Source organism: Geospiza fortis, unplaced genomic scaffold (genome assembly GCF_000277835.1).
Source record: "Geospiza fortis unplaced genomic scaffold, GeoFor_1.0 scaffold346, whole genome shotgun sequence".
In the NCBI taxonomy this organism is placed as follows: Eukaryota; Metazoa; Chordata; class Aves; order Passeriformes; family Thraupidae; genus Geospiza; species Geospiza fortis.
Genome location: NW_005054361.1, coordinates 1,099,424 through 1,114,954, shown reverse-complemented (window position 1 = coordinate 1,114,954; position 15,531 = coordinate 1,099,424). Strand labels below are relative to the sequence as shown.

The 15,531-nt window shown below is 47.6% G+C and overlaps 1 protein-coding gene across 1 annotated transcript; it reads left to right on the top strand.

The window, feature by feature from the left end:
* Positions 1-8,646: 8,646 nt before the first annotated feature.
* CLEC3B (C-type lectin domain family 3 member B) lies at positions 8,647-15,522 on the top strand. The gene is made up of 3 exons (XM_005423920.2): positions 8,647-8,882; positions 13,566-13,664; positions 15,000-15,522. The coding sequence occupies exons 1-3, from the start codon at positions 8,765-8,767 to the stop codon at positions 15,398-15,400; spliced, it is 618 nt and encodes a 205-aa protein (XP_005423977.1). The 5' UTR covers positions 8,647-8,764; the 3' UTR covers positions 15,401-15,522.
* The last annotated feature ends 9 nt before the right edge of the window (positions 15,523-15,531 follow it).

Here is a 15,531-nt window from a genome sequence, read left to right as displayed (position 1 = left end):
TACAACAAGTTCACAATTCATATTTTAAACCAGGATTTGTCTGCAACTACCTCACAAGGGGAAGCAGGGGGGCAGGCACTGAACTATTCTCTTAGGTGACCAGTGACAGGACTTGAGGGAACAGCCTGAAGCTGTGTCAGGGAGGGTTTAGGTTGGAGATCAGGAAAAGGTTCCTCACCCACAAGGTGGCTGGGCACTGGAACAGGCTGTCCCAGGAAGTGGTCACAGCACCAAGCCTGACAGAGTTCAGGAGGTGTTTGGACAATGCTCTCAGGCACATGGTGTGACTCTTGGTGTTCTGTATAGGAGTTGAGCTTTGATGATCCCAGTGAGTTCCTTCCAGCTCAGGATATGCTATGACTTCCCTGCTCCCTACAGCTCCACCTATCCCTTTTGCCAACAGCTGCAGTAGTAACATCTCACTGTGGCTAAGTAACATCTCACCAGCCAAAACATCTCACTGTGGCTAAGGAGAAGGGACATGACCAAGGTAAATGGAAAACTAAGTTGATCTTTAAGAGTTTGATAATTCAGCTGGAAAAGCATAGTGGCTGTCAATCCTTCACAAAGAAAAGCAGAGGATTACAGATTAGGCATGGATACAAGTTGCATCACCCGGTGTGGATTCCCTCCCTACATCAATTGGATGGCCCAGCAAAGAGTAAGAGGTGTTTATTTGGCTTTATAGGAAGAGACAACAGATGGAAAAAGTCAAAGGAAGAAGCTGATTTTTAAGAAGCTGATATTTCATCTGCAAGTGTTAAGGATTGTTTTGAACAAACTTTATGGCAGAAATTACTACAATAATCCAGGAGTTACTTAGCTCTTACTCAAGCAACGTTTTCTGAATTTTCTGTTTTAATTTTAAAATATCAGATTAAGAATTTTCTCTTGACTGTAACATGTTTTGTGGGGAAAAGGGGAGGAAGGGTTTTGCTGAAGGAAAGCTGTAGATACAGGACAGAACCTATTACAGCTCAAACTAATACTCATGATAAAATTAAAATACATGGAGTGCTTAAGGTTCCCAAATCTCTTCAGTCCTTTTGCTAGAGCTCATACATGTAGTTATTCAAGGTGACTGCAACAGTACTGTGTATTTCTGGTATAACAAGCAGTGTAACAAGCAGACACATTCTTAAAAAAAACATTCCCCAAAATTTGCCCAAGGTTCATGTTTCAAAGGGTTGGGATATTTTCAGTCCCTTAAGTAATGGTTTAGGTAGGTTGTAATGTTGCTACACAGTAGTAGAGCTAAGAAGTGACAATGAGTGCACATATTGTCTTTTATCACTTCAGGAGAGTTACGTTGTGTGAGGCAAACACTAACCTGACATCAGCTTTACAGTAGCTGTGATCCACTCATTGCCATGCAAAGCTGCTTGTAAAAATGTAGAAAGAAAGAAAACTGAAGGGAGAAAAAACCTTTAAAGTACCTTACACTTACCACAGGCAGGTTTTTTATCATTTATTATTTAATATTGCAGAAAATGGTTAATGTAAATGAGACTGCAAGTCTTGAACCTCAGCTATTCCCTGAATGTTTTATTGCAGATTTGTGGTTGGAGACCAAAAAGCTGCCCCGAGTTACACCCGGGGTGAATTTTGTAATATGAATAGTGTATTTATACACAGCTTTCCAGCTGAAGGATATCCAAGCATTTTTCAAGTTACATCACTTAAAGATGCTTCTTGTCCCCTCTCCAGATCCTTTTAATTTTAAATATATTTTTATGAGAGCTGGAGGTGGTGGTGGGAAAAGAAACATCACTGTGTTTCAAGTGTGCGAACTGACGCCTCTGCAGAGGGAAGTACATGTGCACTCCCTCCCTATTTCTTAATAAGGATAGCCAATATTTAGCCCTCTGAGATCCAGGCTGTGTGCTCAGGAGAGAGACTTGGTGCCAAGCACTTTCTCAGAGCAACCCTGTAAATTAACCTGGTGCCAGTGTCTGCAGGGCCTCCCCTACACGTGTGTGTCCTCCCCCAGTCTTCTGTAGCTGGGTATGCAGGCACAGAGTGAACTGGGGATCCCAAGGGGTCCAGTTCCTTCTGTGTCACTGCTTCCTATCTGTTGGCATGGAAAAACAGGGGTGAGGAGAGTGACCTCAGTTCAGATGGGGCCTGCTTCGACCACTGAGATATAAATAATGAGCCCAGCCAAAAGTATTACAGAGCTGTTAGTTGGTCTCAGCTGCCCCCAGAGGTTTGCTGCTACCAGCTCATGTCCCAAATGGGTAAACAAAGCTCTGACAGGGGTAAAAGGTCCTACAGCTCTCCCAGATGATACAGTATCTGCCAAGAAATCTGTGAGACTGTGGTTCTCAGGCATGCTAAGGGCTAATTTCTATTTTCTTAGCTCCCTTTAACCCCTCCCTTCTCTTCCAAACAAAAATAGCAGAATTTTAATAGAGATTTCAACTCAGAATGCTCCTGTTCCCATCCGAGCTGGTGGAAAGTTCCATGTGTTGCTGTGCAGATACTGCCACGTTTTCATTGACTTGAGTCCAGTAGAACTAAGAGGAAACATCTGTGGAGTGGGATAGCTCTCTGTTTGTCCCAGAAATTAATTGCTTCTGCTGGGAGTGTTGAGAGGCTGAAAGCTGTGTACTAGAGATGAGGAGTCTAGAAACTCCTGCTAGGCTTCTATTCATGTTGCCTAGAAAGCACACACCTGCAATTTACCTGCTTCACAGGGGGACAGCATTCCCCTCAAAGCAGAGGAGGGCTAGGCTGTACGTCAGTGGACCCAAGCCCAGGAATCCTGTCAGCTCACACTTTACAGCTACAGTTCAACACTGGAATTGTGCAGTTTGGGGAGAAGAGGGGAGCTCATTCTGCCCTGGGGAAGCAGTGGGGAGGAGCGTGGCTGTGCCACCTGCAGTCAGGCTTTAAATGAAGCCTTCCTTCAGCACAGCTTGGTGTAAAGACAAATTGGTGTGAGCCAGAGCTCGCTCACAGCTCCTGTGAGTATGCAAGTCTCTCTTCAAGGGATTTTGCACCTTGATTTAACACAGACAGGAGGGTGTTTCTATATTTGTTTTGTAAGCAGCACTTACCTGAGGCTTACCCACTTCTGCTAGGACTGCCTCCAGCTTTTCCTTTGAACTGCAGCAGATGCCACTGCCCTCCTCAGCAGCAGGGTGTTCTCCAGCCCTGCTGTGGCACTGGCTTACTTTGCCTGTGGTCAGTGTCCAGTGGCTCCCAGAGAGCGGGAGAAGCAAAGCTGTGACTGGTGAGACTGAGTGCTCATGTCCTGATCCCAGAGCCTTGTTCTCCCCATTCCTTTACCACGCTAGAGAAAAATGCAAGAGCAGGTTTGCAACTGGTACTGAATCTCTTCAGCCATCGGCCTCTCTGTGATTTCTCACTGCTCCTCTTGTCTCCTTGTGCACTCCTGCCCCATTGCACTCCCTGCCCATGCAAGGCAGCTTTTCCTTCTAAGGCAAAATGTGGCTGCTCCTGATAGCTGTGCCTCACAGAGGCTTCTTTTCCTTTTTCCTTCTTTTCCTTGGATCTACATTTCTAGCTATTTTCTTGGAGCTGCATTTCTAGCTATCCAGGAACAAAGATGTTTTTGCTGTTGCTGCGAAACATCATTAGAATCTCAAACATGCTGCTAATGACTCCCTGGTGATGGTTTAAACCTCCATTTCATTGACTGGAACACTTTTTAATAAAGCTGTGGTTATCTCTCGAGCTCTGTGAACAACCCTGTTGCTATCCTAATCTGGGTAAGATGAGCAGCACAGGCGCAGCTGAGTTTTCATGTCACACCACTTGTTGGTGAGATTTGTTCTCCTTTATTTAGACAGAGATCATCATAGTTGCTGCAGCCCCTTAGCTTATACCTTCAGAGGACTAAGAAGGATTCTCAGGCCCTTTCTGATTTCCTGCACCCAGCTGGCTGTGGCAGGGATCCCTCCCTTCCAGAGGAGCTCTCTCCCTGCCCCTTCTCTCTGTGTTTTCGCAGATGGTAAGTTTGGCTATTTCCACAACTGGAAACCTATGGGTTGAAAAGTCATTATTTGAATCCTACCTCTCTTCCCTCCAGCGAAAGACCAACTTTAACACAATGAGGCTTTTCAAGACCATGGATTGCTTTCTTTCTGCTGTCTGATCATGCAAACTTGTCTATAAATTCAAAAAATTAAGGAATTCACGAAGCTGAAGTTGAAATTCTCTCATAATCCACAATTCAGCATCCACAGCAATCTAATGGTCAAAAGTGAGAACAACATGAAATAAGAGTCTAAGCTGACAGACCTGCTGTCTACTTGCCAGTCCAAAAATACTGACCATCAAGTTCAGTGCTGACCTCACTTGAACTGATGCTGTGACAAGCAGTAGACCTAGACAGTTAGGAATTCCTCCCGAGTTTTGGTGTTAAGTTTAGACACTTCACTACAGTTTTCCTTTGGCTGTTTGGACTTTGGGATCTGGCTGATGGGCAAACACAAAGCAGCGAAGACAGACAGATTACCTCTAGCCTACAAGAACTGCAGTCTCCAAACAAAAGGGAGTGTGAGTCCTTTGGTGCAGTTCCTTTGCAAGCAGAAGGATTTTAAACAGCTGATACTACTTGAACTCAAATGCTCCACATTTGCATCTGGTTTAAAGCCCAAAGATCTACTGCAGAATGGATCCTTCTGTCTCTAGCCTTTGGTGTACGTGGGGTAGGGATGTGAGCCGTTCTTGACATGGGATAGATGGGAAGGTTCCCTCCTTAGGCTCAGAGTCAGTTTCCTAAAGTTGATGCTGGGGATAACATTTTGGCAAAATCCTTGGTTTTCCCCATCATTGTCCTTACGAAAACCGCCCTTTCCTGAACTGTTATTGCATTTCTTCTCGATTGGTCTCCAAAACAATGATCCATAGATTTGGCTCTCTCCATTTTAACCTGTTCTCATGTTTATGCTGGTGGAAATCAGGAATGATGCCAGCACGAGTTCAGGCAGCGGCTAATGAATATCAAAGATTTTCTTGTGCTAGCCCCACTTCCTCACACAGTGTTTGTTACTTTCCACTGCTGTTTCTCTCCTGTTCCTCTTTGACGGTACTGGGGTGCCACTGACACACAGATCCTACCTGTTGGAACCCAGGAAATTCCTCTGGCTGCCCTGGAGGACTGGAGCCCCTGTCCAGGGGGCTCAGAGACCTTGGCACAGAGCCCAAGACCCCTGTGCCTTTGATTTAGCCCTTGGAAAAATAATTACCAATCTTATGGTAATATGAAGAATTACAAGCCACGAAAGTTTAAGTAGAATGATAGTGAATATATCATGAGGTGAAAAATAGATTTTTGGGGTTTTTAGAATGGGGGTTCAGGGGGCGAGATGGAGGAATCTGGGCGTGTCCAGCCTTTCTCCTTCTTCTCCTTGGCCTCCATCTTCTGCTTGATGGTGGAACTTTTGGATTGGTTTAGAGTAGAAGCTCACTGTCTAACATAGGTGATAGGTATTGGAAAGTAAGTGTAAACATTGTACATGTAGTTTTTAGAATAAAAAGATAACACCACCCGGGGAGCAGCTAGAGTGCCCCTGACTGTCCTGCTGAGCGGACCTCAGCTGGACAAGAGAAAGAATTTTATAGATAAGGAACAATAAACAACCTTGAGACCGAGAAATGAAGAGCTCTGACTCCTTCTTCAAGCACTGGGCTGGGAAAAGAAACTTTCTAACGCATCTCGGGGTCACTCTGACCAGCGAGAGTCCTGAGACCTGCCCTGGCAGAGTGGATGTCACCAAATCACAGAACATTCCAAGCTGGAAAGGACCCACAAGGATCATCAAGTCCGGCTTTAAGTGAATGGTCTGTACAGGGACTCACAACCCTGGCATTTTTAGCACCGGGTTCTAATGCACTGAGCTAATCTCAAGGGAGCAGAGGTGTGAATCCCAGTGTGCTGCCCCAGCCACGAATCAGGCCCCTGAACTGCAGGGCCCTGAAAATAAAGATGCTTTTGGGCCTCCCCTTTGCACTCCTGCTGTCAGAGGGAGGCAGGAGCCTTCCCAAAGGAGGAGGAGCTTCTGGCAAAGAGCTGGCATCATTCAGCATTGGGGTGGCCTGCCTTTGAACTGGTGACTTAGGCCTGAAAGGCCAGCTCTGGTAATTGCTGATCTTGATAATGACCGTGTGAATGCTGTTATCCAGTCCACCCGTGCACTTTCCAGCCATTGTGCGGCGATGCTGCCTCATTTCTTGGCTTGGCCATACCTGCTCTTTTCCAGGAGCCAAAGCAAAATAGCCTCTGATCTCGCTGCCCATTTCCTTGCCTAGCTGGGCACGAAATCACAGGTCTGCATTGCTGCCAGGAGCATCCAGCTTCCTTTCATGGGTTTATTCCAACTACTGTTTTGCTAACTGAAACCCTTCCAAATTCAGCATCCCAGACTACTTACTGGGTTTCCCAAAGCCACGTAAACTTTTCTGTCTGCTTCCCTGCAGCCCTGGAATGGTTTCCACAAGCTAGGTTCTTCTACCCTCTTTTTTTCATCTCAAACCAGTCACCTTGCAATTAACAGGAGCTGCTCTCTCTCTAACCAGGAGTCTGGGCTTGAAACCAGGGAGTGAAGTGCCTTTGCTGGGAAGTAAAATCCATAATTGCACAGATGTTAAAAATCATGGACAAAACCTTGGTTTCTTGGCATAATTTTAGTATTTGCTGATGACTTCCAGTTCTATTAGTTCATCTAATAAAAAGGATTACCTCTACTCAGTTCCCACACCTCTCTCACATAAAGGAGTGTGAATTATCGGGATCTCAAAAGCAAAGCACCATTGAGAGCCCCATTATTTAACTGGAACTCTGGCTTCAGAAGGAGCTTGGGCAGGGGATGGCTGTTCCCTGGAGCATCCTCATGCTGGATCCAATGCAGCAACACTTCAGCTTGCTCCCATTACCTAGCAAGGTCCAAGGTTTATGAGCTTTTGTAATGTCAAGGATTTTTATTTTCAGTCTACACTGGACAGAATTGGAGCAAAGCCCCCTGTGGATAGTGTTACAGCTGGAGACAAGTGTTTTGAGTCTACTTGTTTTCATTTTTCTCATTTTTCAAGAAAAACAGTGGTGGCATCCAGCACAGGACCTGCTGGATGGTGCAGTGATGGAACTCCTTGGTGCAGACCTGTTCTTCAGGGACTAATGGAAAGCCACCCTGCCCTTCTTGTTTCAGATAGGCAACACTCCGGTTGATTCCAGGCTGGAAATCTGAGGTTAGGAATTGCTGTCAGACTCCACACCACAGCAATCTGTTTCATGGGCAGCAGTAAAGGGAGCATTTTGGGTTTTTCTCCAGCTTGGCAGCACATGAATCAAAGCAAAGGCAGGCGAGTGTATCTGTAGCCAAGGAAAACTGGGAGGTACCGAGTTACCTACCAAAAGTACTTTCCAGTTTCAAGGAAAGGAAATGTGTGTGTGTATGTAGTTGTCTGGCATCTCTTGGGCTCCATCCATCCCATTTTGGGATAGTCCAGGTAGGAGAACAGTAAATCCCCAAAATATGTATTTTCCAGTTTAAATTTGAGTGAGGGTTGGTGCACATGATAAAGAGCAGTGAAAATCAAACTGTTCCTCCTATGCTTCAAAAGCTTGGACTGTTCAGGTGGGACATCAGGGCAGGATTTTCCTTATTCAGCAGAAGTGTGAGGCAGGGTAACAGTTGTTACAGGGTTGCCAAACTAATTCAGTGGCAGCTCTTTTTCCAGTCACATCCCTGTTTATCTCAGACCTTTTATGCTCCTACAGCTCTAGAGGTTCACATTGTGCTGGGTGGCATATTGCCTTAAATTATCAGAAAAGTTTTAAGGTTAATAGCTGATGTCTGGAGCACTTTGTTCTCCAAAATGCCCATCTTTCCTCCCTCCACGTTAATTTCTTCCTCTTGTTCAAACTGCTGCTGTTCCTCCTGTGGGAAGGACTTAGCTGCTTGAGCTGCAGCTGCTGAACAACCACACCACCCAAAAAACCAGGCAGTGGTCTTGGTTTAGGCTGCAGAGCTGCTCAGCACAGCCCAGCCGGCCTGAGAAGTCAGGCTGGGGACCTGCAAAAGGGCCCTGGGGAGAAGGGGCCTCCTTTTTGTGGAACATGTGCCCCTGGTCCCAAATCCCACTGGAGATCCCATGGAGAAGCATGACAGCAGCAGGATAACCCTACCAAAGCCGCAGTGGGACTGCTTTTTAGAGGGGTAAGAGCCACCCTACCCTCTGAGCAAGGAACCGAGGCGCTCAGTCCCCCCACCCGACCCCTCTGCCGCTGCTGGAGCCGGCACATCCCTTGGGGCATCCCTGAGGGCTGAGGGGCGGGGGACAGGCAGGGGACAAGCGGGGGACAGGCAGGGGGCAGGCGGCCCCTCTCCGCTCCCTCGGCCGCCCAAGCGCTGTTTCACACCTGGCCTCGCTGTTGCCATCGCTGACACACAAGATCAAACTCGTGGCGTTGTGCTAAAAGCCACAGGAAATCCTTCCAGCTACACTCCCAGCCTTTCCTCATGTTTAGCTTAGCAGACTGTCGGTACATTCATTCCCTTTTTTTGTAGGTTTTTTGTTTTGTTTTGTTTTGTTTCTCTTTTTAACAAAAACAAGCGGCGTGCTAAGAGCTGCAGCCCCTCAGGGAGGTGTTCAGCCTTGGCCGGAGCCGCCCGGGGCCGGGAGGCTGCGCTGGCCCGGGCTCAGCGGGAGCTCTCTGGGACAGCCATTCCCGCCTCCAGCCGCTGTCCCGGCGGCTGTGTGAGGGCAGGGCGGCTGCAGCTCCGCTCGCACCGGCATGGCGCTCCGAGCAGCCTGCCTCCTCCTCCTCTGCCTCCTCTGCCTCCTCTCCCTCGCCCAGCTCTCCGAGCAGCAGAACGGCAAAGCCCGGCAGAAACCGGCGGCTTCCAAGAAAGGTAAGGGGCAGCGGCAGCTTCCTTGCGAGGAAGACTTGCAGGGCTTGGGGGCTTGCAGTCAGCCCACTCGTCTGGGCATTTAACAGTGCTTTAGTGAAACTTGATAAAAAAGCATATGAAAACCTAATAAAGCGTCTTCCTCCCCCCTTCCTCCGTGGGAATGATTGTGCAGCTCTTCTGTAAAATAGTGAGGGTATTGAGATGGTTCTGGTGGGTCCCTACCTCGAATAAATTTGTTGGGACAGCTTAGTCTGAATTTCAGAGGAAATGCATTTTCCGTGTTCCCTCTAAGGTTCAACCTAATCTTTTCCTCTAATAAACTCTTCCTTCCTATAACACCCTCACCCTTTGTCATTCGTTTTTCAGAAGCAAGTGAGTGGCAGATGATAGGCAATTTTGGAGATAAGAGCCGGCAGAAAATATCCAAGCCATTAAGCATCAACAGGGTTCTTCATTTAAAACCACTGGCCTCGGATGTGTTCACACCGGGCACAAGCTCTGACTACTCAGGCTTGAACACACAAAGATGCCTGGGTTTTCTATTCCCTAGTGGGTTTGTGTCTCCTTCCCTTCTCCTGTTTTCCTCCTGTCCCATCCTTGACTCAGTGCACATTAGGTACAGGAGAAGGCAGGTGAGGTGAGGAAGCAGCATGCCTGCCTGATGTGTCCGACCGCAGCCGCCTGGGCTTGGTGTGCTCCTTCATTTCCTACTTGGAAAGAAGTGGGGAGCAAGGAAGAAGCATCCCTGGAATTCACTTGGCCAGGCTGCTGTCTACACTCACCCAGTGGCTATTTTTGTCAGATTCCATCCTTGAGAAATTTCTGCCTTTTCTCCCATTAGATCTTTCTATGAATTCACAAACTTAGCTGCTTATTCCACATCTTATTCTGCAGGACGTGGAATAACAGAGAAAACAGTCTGACTGTTTTCTAGAGCAAAAATACCCCCTTGGGCTCATACAGGGCACATGCATGCATTGCACTCACTGGAGGTACCAGGAGAGAGAAATTTCTTAAAGAAATGCTATTTTTCTCTACATGTCATTGCAACTGCTGTTTGTAATCAATTAGTGACAAGAAGGTGAGAGAAAAATCTCCTTTTTGACAAGAAAATTTGGCTCTGATTTAAAAACTTTTGAGAGGGTTGTCCGGGAAATCAAGCCGTCTGTACCAGCTGGTGGCAGGTTTTTGTCAGAATTTCTTTTCAAAGCAGAGGTCATATTTTCTGTGGAGGAAAGGGAAAAGCCCAGCAACTTGGCATTTTTTGATCAGTCCCATCCAGCCCCATAGGGGATCAGCTGCCCTGCCTTTACTGGAAATTTCCAGTATTTCTTGCTTAATATTCTTCAGATTTTTACCAATGCCTGAGTGTAGGAAAAGAGGGAGAAAAGTGCTAAAAACCCCCTATGAAGCTCCTCTTTGCCTCTACATCCAAGCCTGCCTGCCCAGCCACCACAGGGGCCAGGGTTCAGCCACTTCTGCTCTGAATAATGGCAGGATGGCCCCATCTCATCCTCATCCAGGCATCCAGTACCCCCATCCTGGTTCCATCCCTGCACTTTGCCTGGGAGGGTCAGGAATAGCAAAGCCACTGGAGAGTTGGTGTGTTTGGCTGGATTTATTTTTAATCTATGCAACCAAACCACAAATGTTAGAAAAGAAAGCATTGGTTTAAGCCAAGCTTTTTATGTTGTGGGTTTTTTTATTTTTTCTTTTTTTTTTTTTCTTTTTCTATTTTTTTTGTAATTATTGCTTATGTTTGGATCTGCTTCAGAATGAAAAATGATGCTATTTCAACATGAAAAAGCCAAACCACAGCATTTAGAAAATGCTGAGACAGCACATTGCCTGCTGTTGTGTTTTTGCCCCTCAAAGTACTCCCCAGTTATTGTTCCAAATGCAGTAGCTCAGCAAACTCTCCCTGAGCCCCAGTGTCTTGGGGTACAGGTGGGATTTGCCCTTGTCTCGCTGCTCTGGGGGTGTCATCCAAAAGAATGCCAGGGGAGGGAGGCGCTGGCATCCCTGCCTGGGCAGTGCTGACACCCCATGGCTGGAGGGTGCAGGCATCAGCCCTGGGGGGCTCCACTTGGTCACAGGTGTGGTGGGGTGCTGCCCCCATGGAAGGGAGCATCTTTGCATAGCTCTCACGTGTATTTCTGAGGTAAATGGAGACAGAAGTCAGAGTCTGGATGCTTAATTCAGTGGGTAGGGAGTAATTTGGGCTTCTTTTCTAATGCCACCTGCTGCCCAAAATTTCGGTGTATTCTTGTCTGGGTGCTCTTCCCTGAAAATGCCTGTGAACATTTAGACTGCTGTAAATTCAGTGTGGGTGTGTTCAGTCTCCTCGTTTGATCCAGGGACAGACTGCAATATGGGACCTGACTGTTCCACTTCATACCTTTGAAGAAATGCCTGGTGTCAGAGGAAATACTGGTGGCCAGAGAGCTTTGATGACAAAAATTGTGAACCAGAGTGATGCTCGTTCCTCTGGGGCACAGAAAGCTGTTTGGATCTCCAGGCAAAGCTAAGAAACATGTATATTTATCCAAATTTCATACAGGAATAGTTAAGACCTTAAAATTAAGTACAGAGGGATTTGTTTGTTATTCAGCATACAATTAGAGTGGACGAGAGTTCCCATTTTAAGCTTTAAATACGCTCCTGGCCAGGGTTTCAAACCAACAGACTGTTTTGACCCACACTTCTGTGAGTCTCCTTTTGATCTTGCCTCTGCCCACGCTTAATGCTGCTGCTCCTGGTCCTGCACAGAGACCCACTCCGTCAGTATGCCAGCTGCCATCAGAGAAAACCCAGACTGTAAACAGGCTTGATCCCAGGCTTCAGGAGGTGAGCCTTGAGGAAATGACAGCACTGAGACAAAAACCCATGGCAATAAAATAGACAGCAATGTCTGTTGATATAGCCGTGGTCCTCACTTTATAGCTGAAGGGTGGGTCAACCAGTCTTGGTTCTCTGTGAGATATCCCAGTGAATGCAGTGCTGTAGGAGCATCTTGTGGCCCAGGGTTTGGAGATGAGGTACTGAAAAGGGACAGGGCTCTTAGCTAGTTATCAAGGAGACATGTCACCTCTCATGGCAGGGACCCTCGAGGTGGGAACCCACCAGCAAACCCATCTGGAAAACCATAAGGAGCTGCCCCAGCAAGACTCATTGGCAGTGTCCTGCCATGGCCTTCGGATGTTACTTAAAGCTTAGAACATTTGTTCTGCTGCAAGACAGGCTTGCATGGGAAAAAACCCCATGATTAATTAGCCATTTCCCACAAAGTGTTTTCATCAAAGGCAGGAAAATAATATCTAGTGCCTCAGTGTTACGTGAATCCATTAAAGTTAATTGAGCAATGAGTAAAGTAAAGTTAATTGAGCATTGAGTAAAGTAAAGTTAATTGAGCAATGAGTAATGCCCTCCTCCTGATGTGTCTGGTTTTCATGTTCATGGCACCCCATGTAATCTTGGGTTGGTGGTTTTGACCTGCACCCAGGCTGCTTCCCTACTTGCCTGCCTTGGTGCCTCAGCTCCTTGGCCCTCAAGGAAGCTCCTCCTACTGCATTCACAGCAAACTGTCCCCTTTCCTTTCAGCCCAGGAGAACCACTAGATGCTATCAACATGAGAACTACTAGAGCCTCAGTGTCCCATCTCCCACCACCTTCAAGGTGTAAATGGTCCCTTTGCTCCTGTCTAGGAGAAATCCAAGTACTGATTCATAACTGGTTGGAACTGTTGCAGAAGCAGCGCACCTAGCAAGATGTAGGCTTTAAGAGCCAGCTGTCCAGCCAAACAGGTGTCTTCTCACAGCAGGAGAGCAGCTCTGGACACTGTTTGGGTACCTGCACTGGGGGTGATGGAGGTAGAGATGAGGCAGCTGTGGTGGTCCAAAGGATGGTGTGGTTGGTGGGCAGAGGCTGGTGGCTGGTGTGCAGAGGCAGATCTGGTGGAGGTAGGATCTGCAACCCTTCCAGCCCCTTCCTGCTGGTGAGCAAAGTGCTTTCCTACCAACCCACCAATGACAGCAGACAAGAGGTGGGTGCAGCCAGGAGAGCACACAGAGAACATCACGTGTTAGGGTGTTTAAGGGAAGCCAGGAGAGTGTGCTGTGAATAGAGAGAGAGAGAGAGGGAGCATGCTTTTGAGGAATCTGAAAAAAATAAATCCTGTTTTGGGGTTTAAAAATAAAAAAATAAATCCTGTTCATCATTAGCTTCAAGTCGCCCACAAAACATTTGTGTGTGTCAGGACTTGTGTTCAGGCCGGGATGTCCTCCTGCATTCTGGGAACTTGACTCCAAGGCAGCACCATCCCCATTGACTGCTCTACACAGGGGTGCCAGAGACAAGCCTGCACGTTGCAGTGCTCGTGCATGTCTCCTCTTCCCCAGCACTGCCAACCCAAAGGGTGACCCCTGCAGCTGGAAGATGCCTGGGGTCCACAGTCCCAAAACCTGAACCAGGAAAACAAGGTTGTAATTGATAGTGGAGCCAGGCTGGCAAGCAAATGCACTCTGATGGATGTGCAAGGGGACACAGGTGCTGATTTTGTGGATTCCTTTTGTTTATCCTCCTCTGAGGGCAAAGAAACATGGAGTTTTGATGACAGGAACAGATTTGGTTGCTTCCCCTGGGATACAACCAATATTTGTGCTCTTTCTTTGATTTCTCCAACAGATGGTGTGAGCCTCAAAATGATTGAAGACCTGAAGGCCATGATTGACAACATCTCTCAGGAGGTTGCTCTACTGAAGGAAAAGCAAGCACTCCAGACAGGTAAAGGGCTTGCTGAAGAACACACAACTTTTACTTTGAGAGGGGAGCTGCTCATGAAGTGGCTGCAATTGCTCCACATGTCTTGATGACAGATGCCCAAGCACCACACAGCAACAAGCCCACCATGGGGAGAGAGGTTGGAGGGTAAGAGGGGGGTGTGGGTCTCTGCAATTCCTCTGGGCTGGTGAACCTCCTTGGGCAGTTAATGGCAGGAGCTGTGCAGTGTGGAGCCCCCCTCTTTAGGTGCCTCCCATCTGGATATTCCTATGATGCTAAGCCAGATGTTCATTTTCCTTTATGAGGTGGAGGGATGGGATTTGGATTAGTCTGTGCTTTTACCAAATGTAGTTTACTCTTTTGTCAGACCCCCAGTGAAATGGCAACCTGGTCTCTTCTACACACCATGGTATTGCCCAGGGCACTGCACTGCAGGGCAGTCCTGCTTCATTAAACATACACAGAGGACAATCCCAAAATGTCCATCTTCCAGATGTGCTCCATAGTTATTCTGTGCAAACTCCACTGGCATCAGTAGGAGTAGGATTTGCAAAACATGAAGCAGAAATGAGATGAAAATGCAAATTAAGGAGATTTTTCCCCTTAAAAGAAAAGGAGCACAAGCAAAATCAAGGCTTTAGTTCCAAGCTCACATTCATTGAGAAGTAATTTGTTTGGATATTAATGTGTGGCTCTGATTAGATATTGTTTGGCTACAGTACCCCGCACTCTTAAGGTTTAGAGATTAAAGAAAAGCAAAATACATTGATATCCTTAAAACCAAAATCAGAGGCAAGTAGAAATTTCCTCTAAAGACCTCAAGCTATGCAAGCGCAACACTTCTGATCAAAGCTTATTAAAAAAGACTTTTTTTTCATCTTGCATAATTAAGATGATTTAATTGGCATGCAGGTTTTTTCCCAAAACACTCCAACACCCGGCAGTGCCCATGACAAACCATATTTCCAACAAATTCATCACAGAAAGAGTAGCATTGGCTGGGGAGAGGAACAAGGCCAGGGAAAGGGGCGGGAGGACCATGTTGTGCCTCTGCTCCAGCACCAGCAGAGCCCAGAAGGGTGGCAGGGGCACCCTGAAAATCCATTTCACCCAGTGATTTGCAGAGGGGGAGGGAACGTCTCCATGACTGTGTCCCACCCTGCAGAGGACAAAAAGGGGCCCTTGGAATCCTGTGCTGCTAAGGGTCACTGTGCAACCTAAGAAATTAAGTTTGTAATTTGGCTGCTGCGTTTGCTGCTGCCGCCTCTTCCTGGGCACCATTTTTAAACCAAATTCTCCTTCTGTCTTTTTTATTCTGTTGGTGTGGTAACCTCTCAGTCTGCCTGAAAGGCACCAAAATTCACCTGAAATGCTTTCTGGCGTTTTCGGAGACCAAGACGTACCACGAGGCCAGCGAGAGCTGCATCTCCCAGGGCGGCACGCTGAGCACGCCCCAGGGCGGCGAGGAGAACGACGCCCTCTACGACTACATGCGCAGGAGCATCGGCCCCGAGGCCGAGCTCTGGCTGGGCCTCAACGACATGGCCTCCGAGGGCAGGTGGGTCGACATGACGGGCAGCCCCATCCGCTACAAGAACTGGGAGACTGAAATCACCACCCAGCCCGACGGCGGCAAGCTGGAAAACTGCGCGGCTTTGTCAGGGACCGCCAATGGCAAGTGGTTCGACAAGAGGTGCCGAGAGCAGCTGCCCTACGTCTGCCAGTTCATGATCGTGTAGCAGCAGGGCCTCCCCCTGCCCAGCCAGCCCAAAGCCCACCCTGGGCAGCGGGATGATGGAGCTGTAGCTGTGTGTTTGCCTCCGTGTCCGTCGACACACCCTCATGCGCGTGTTCAGTAGAGTCACCCTTT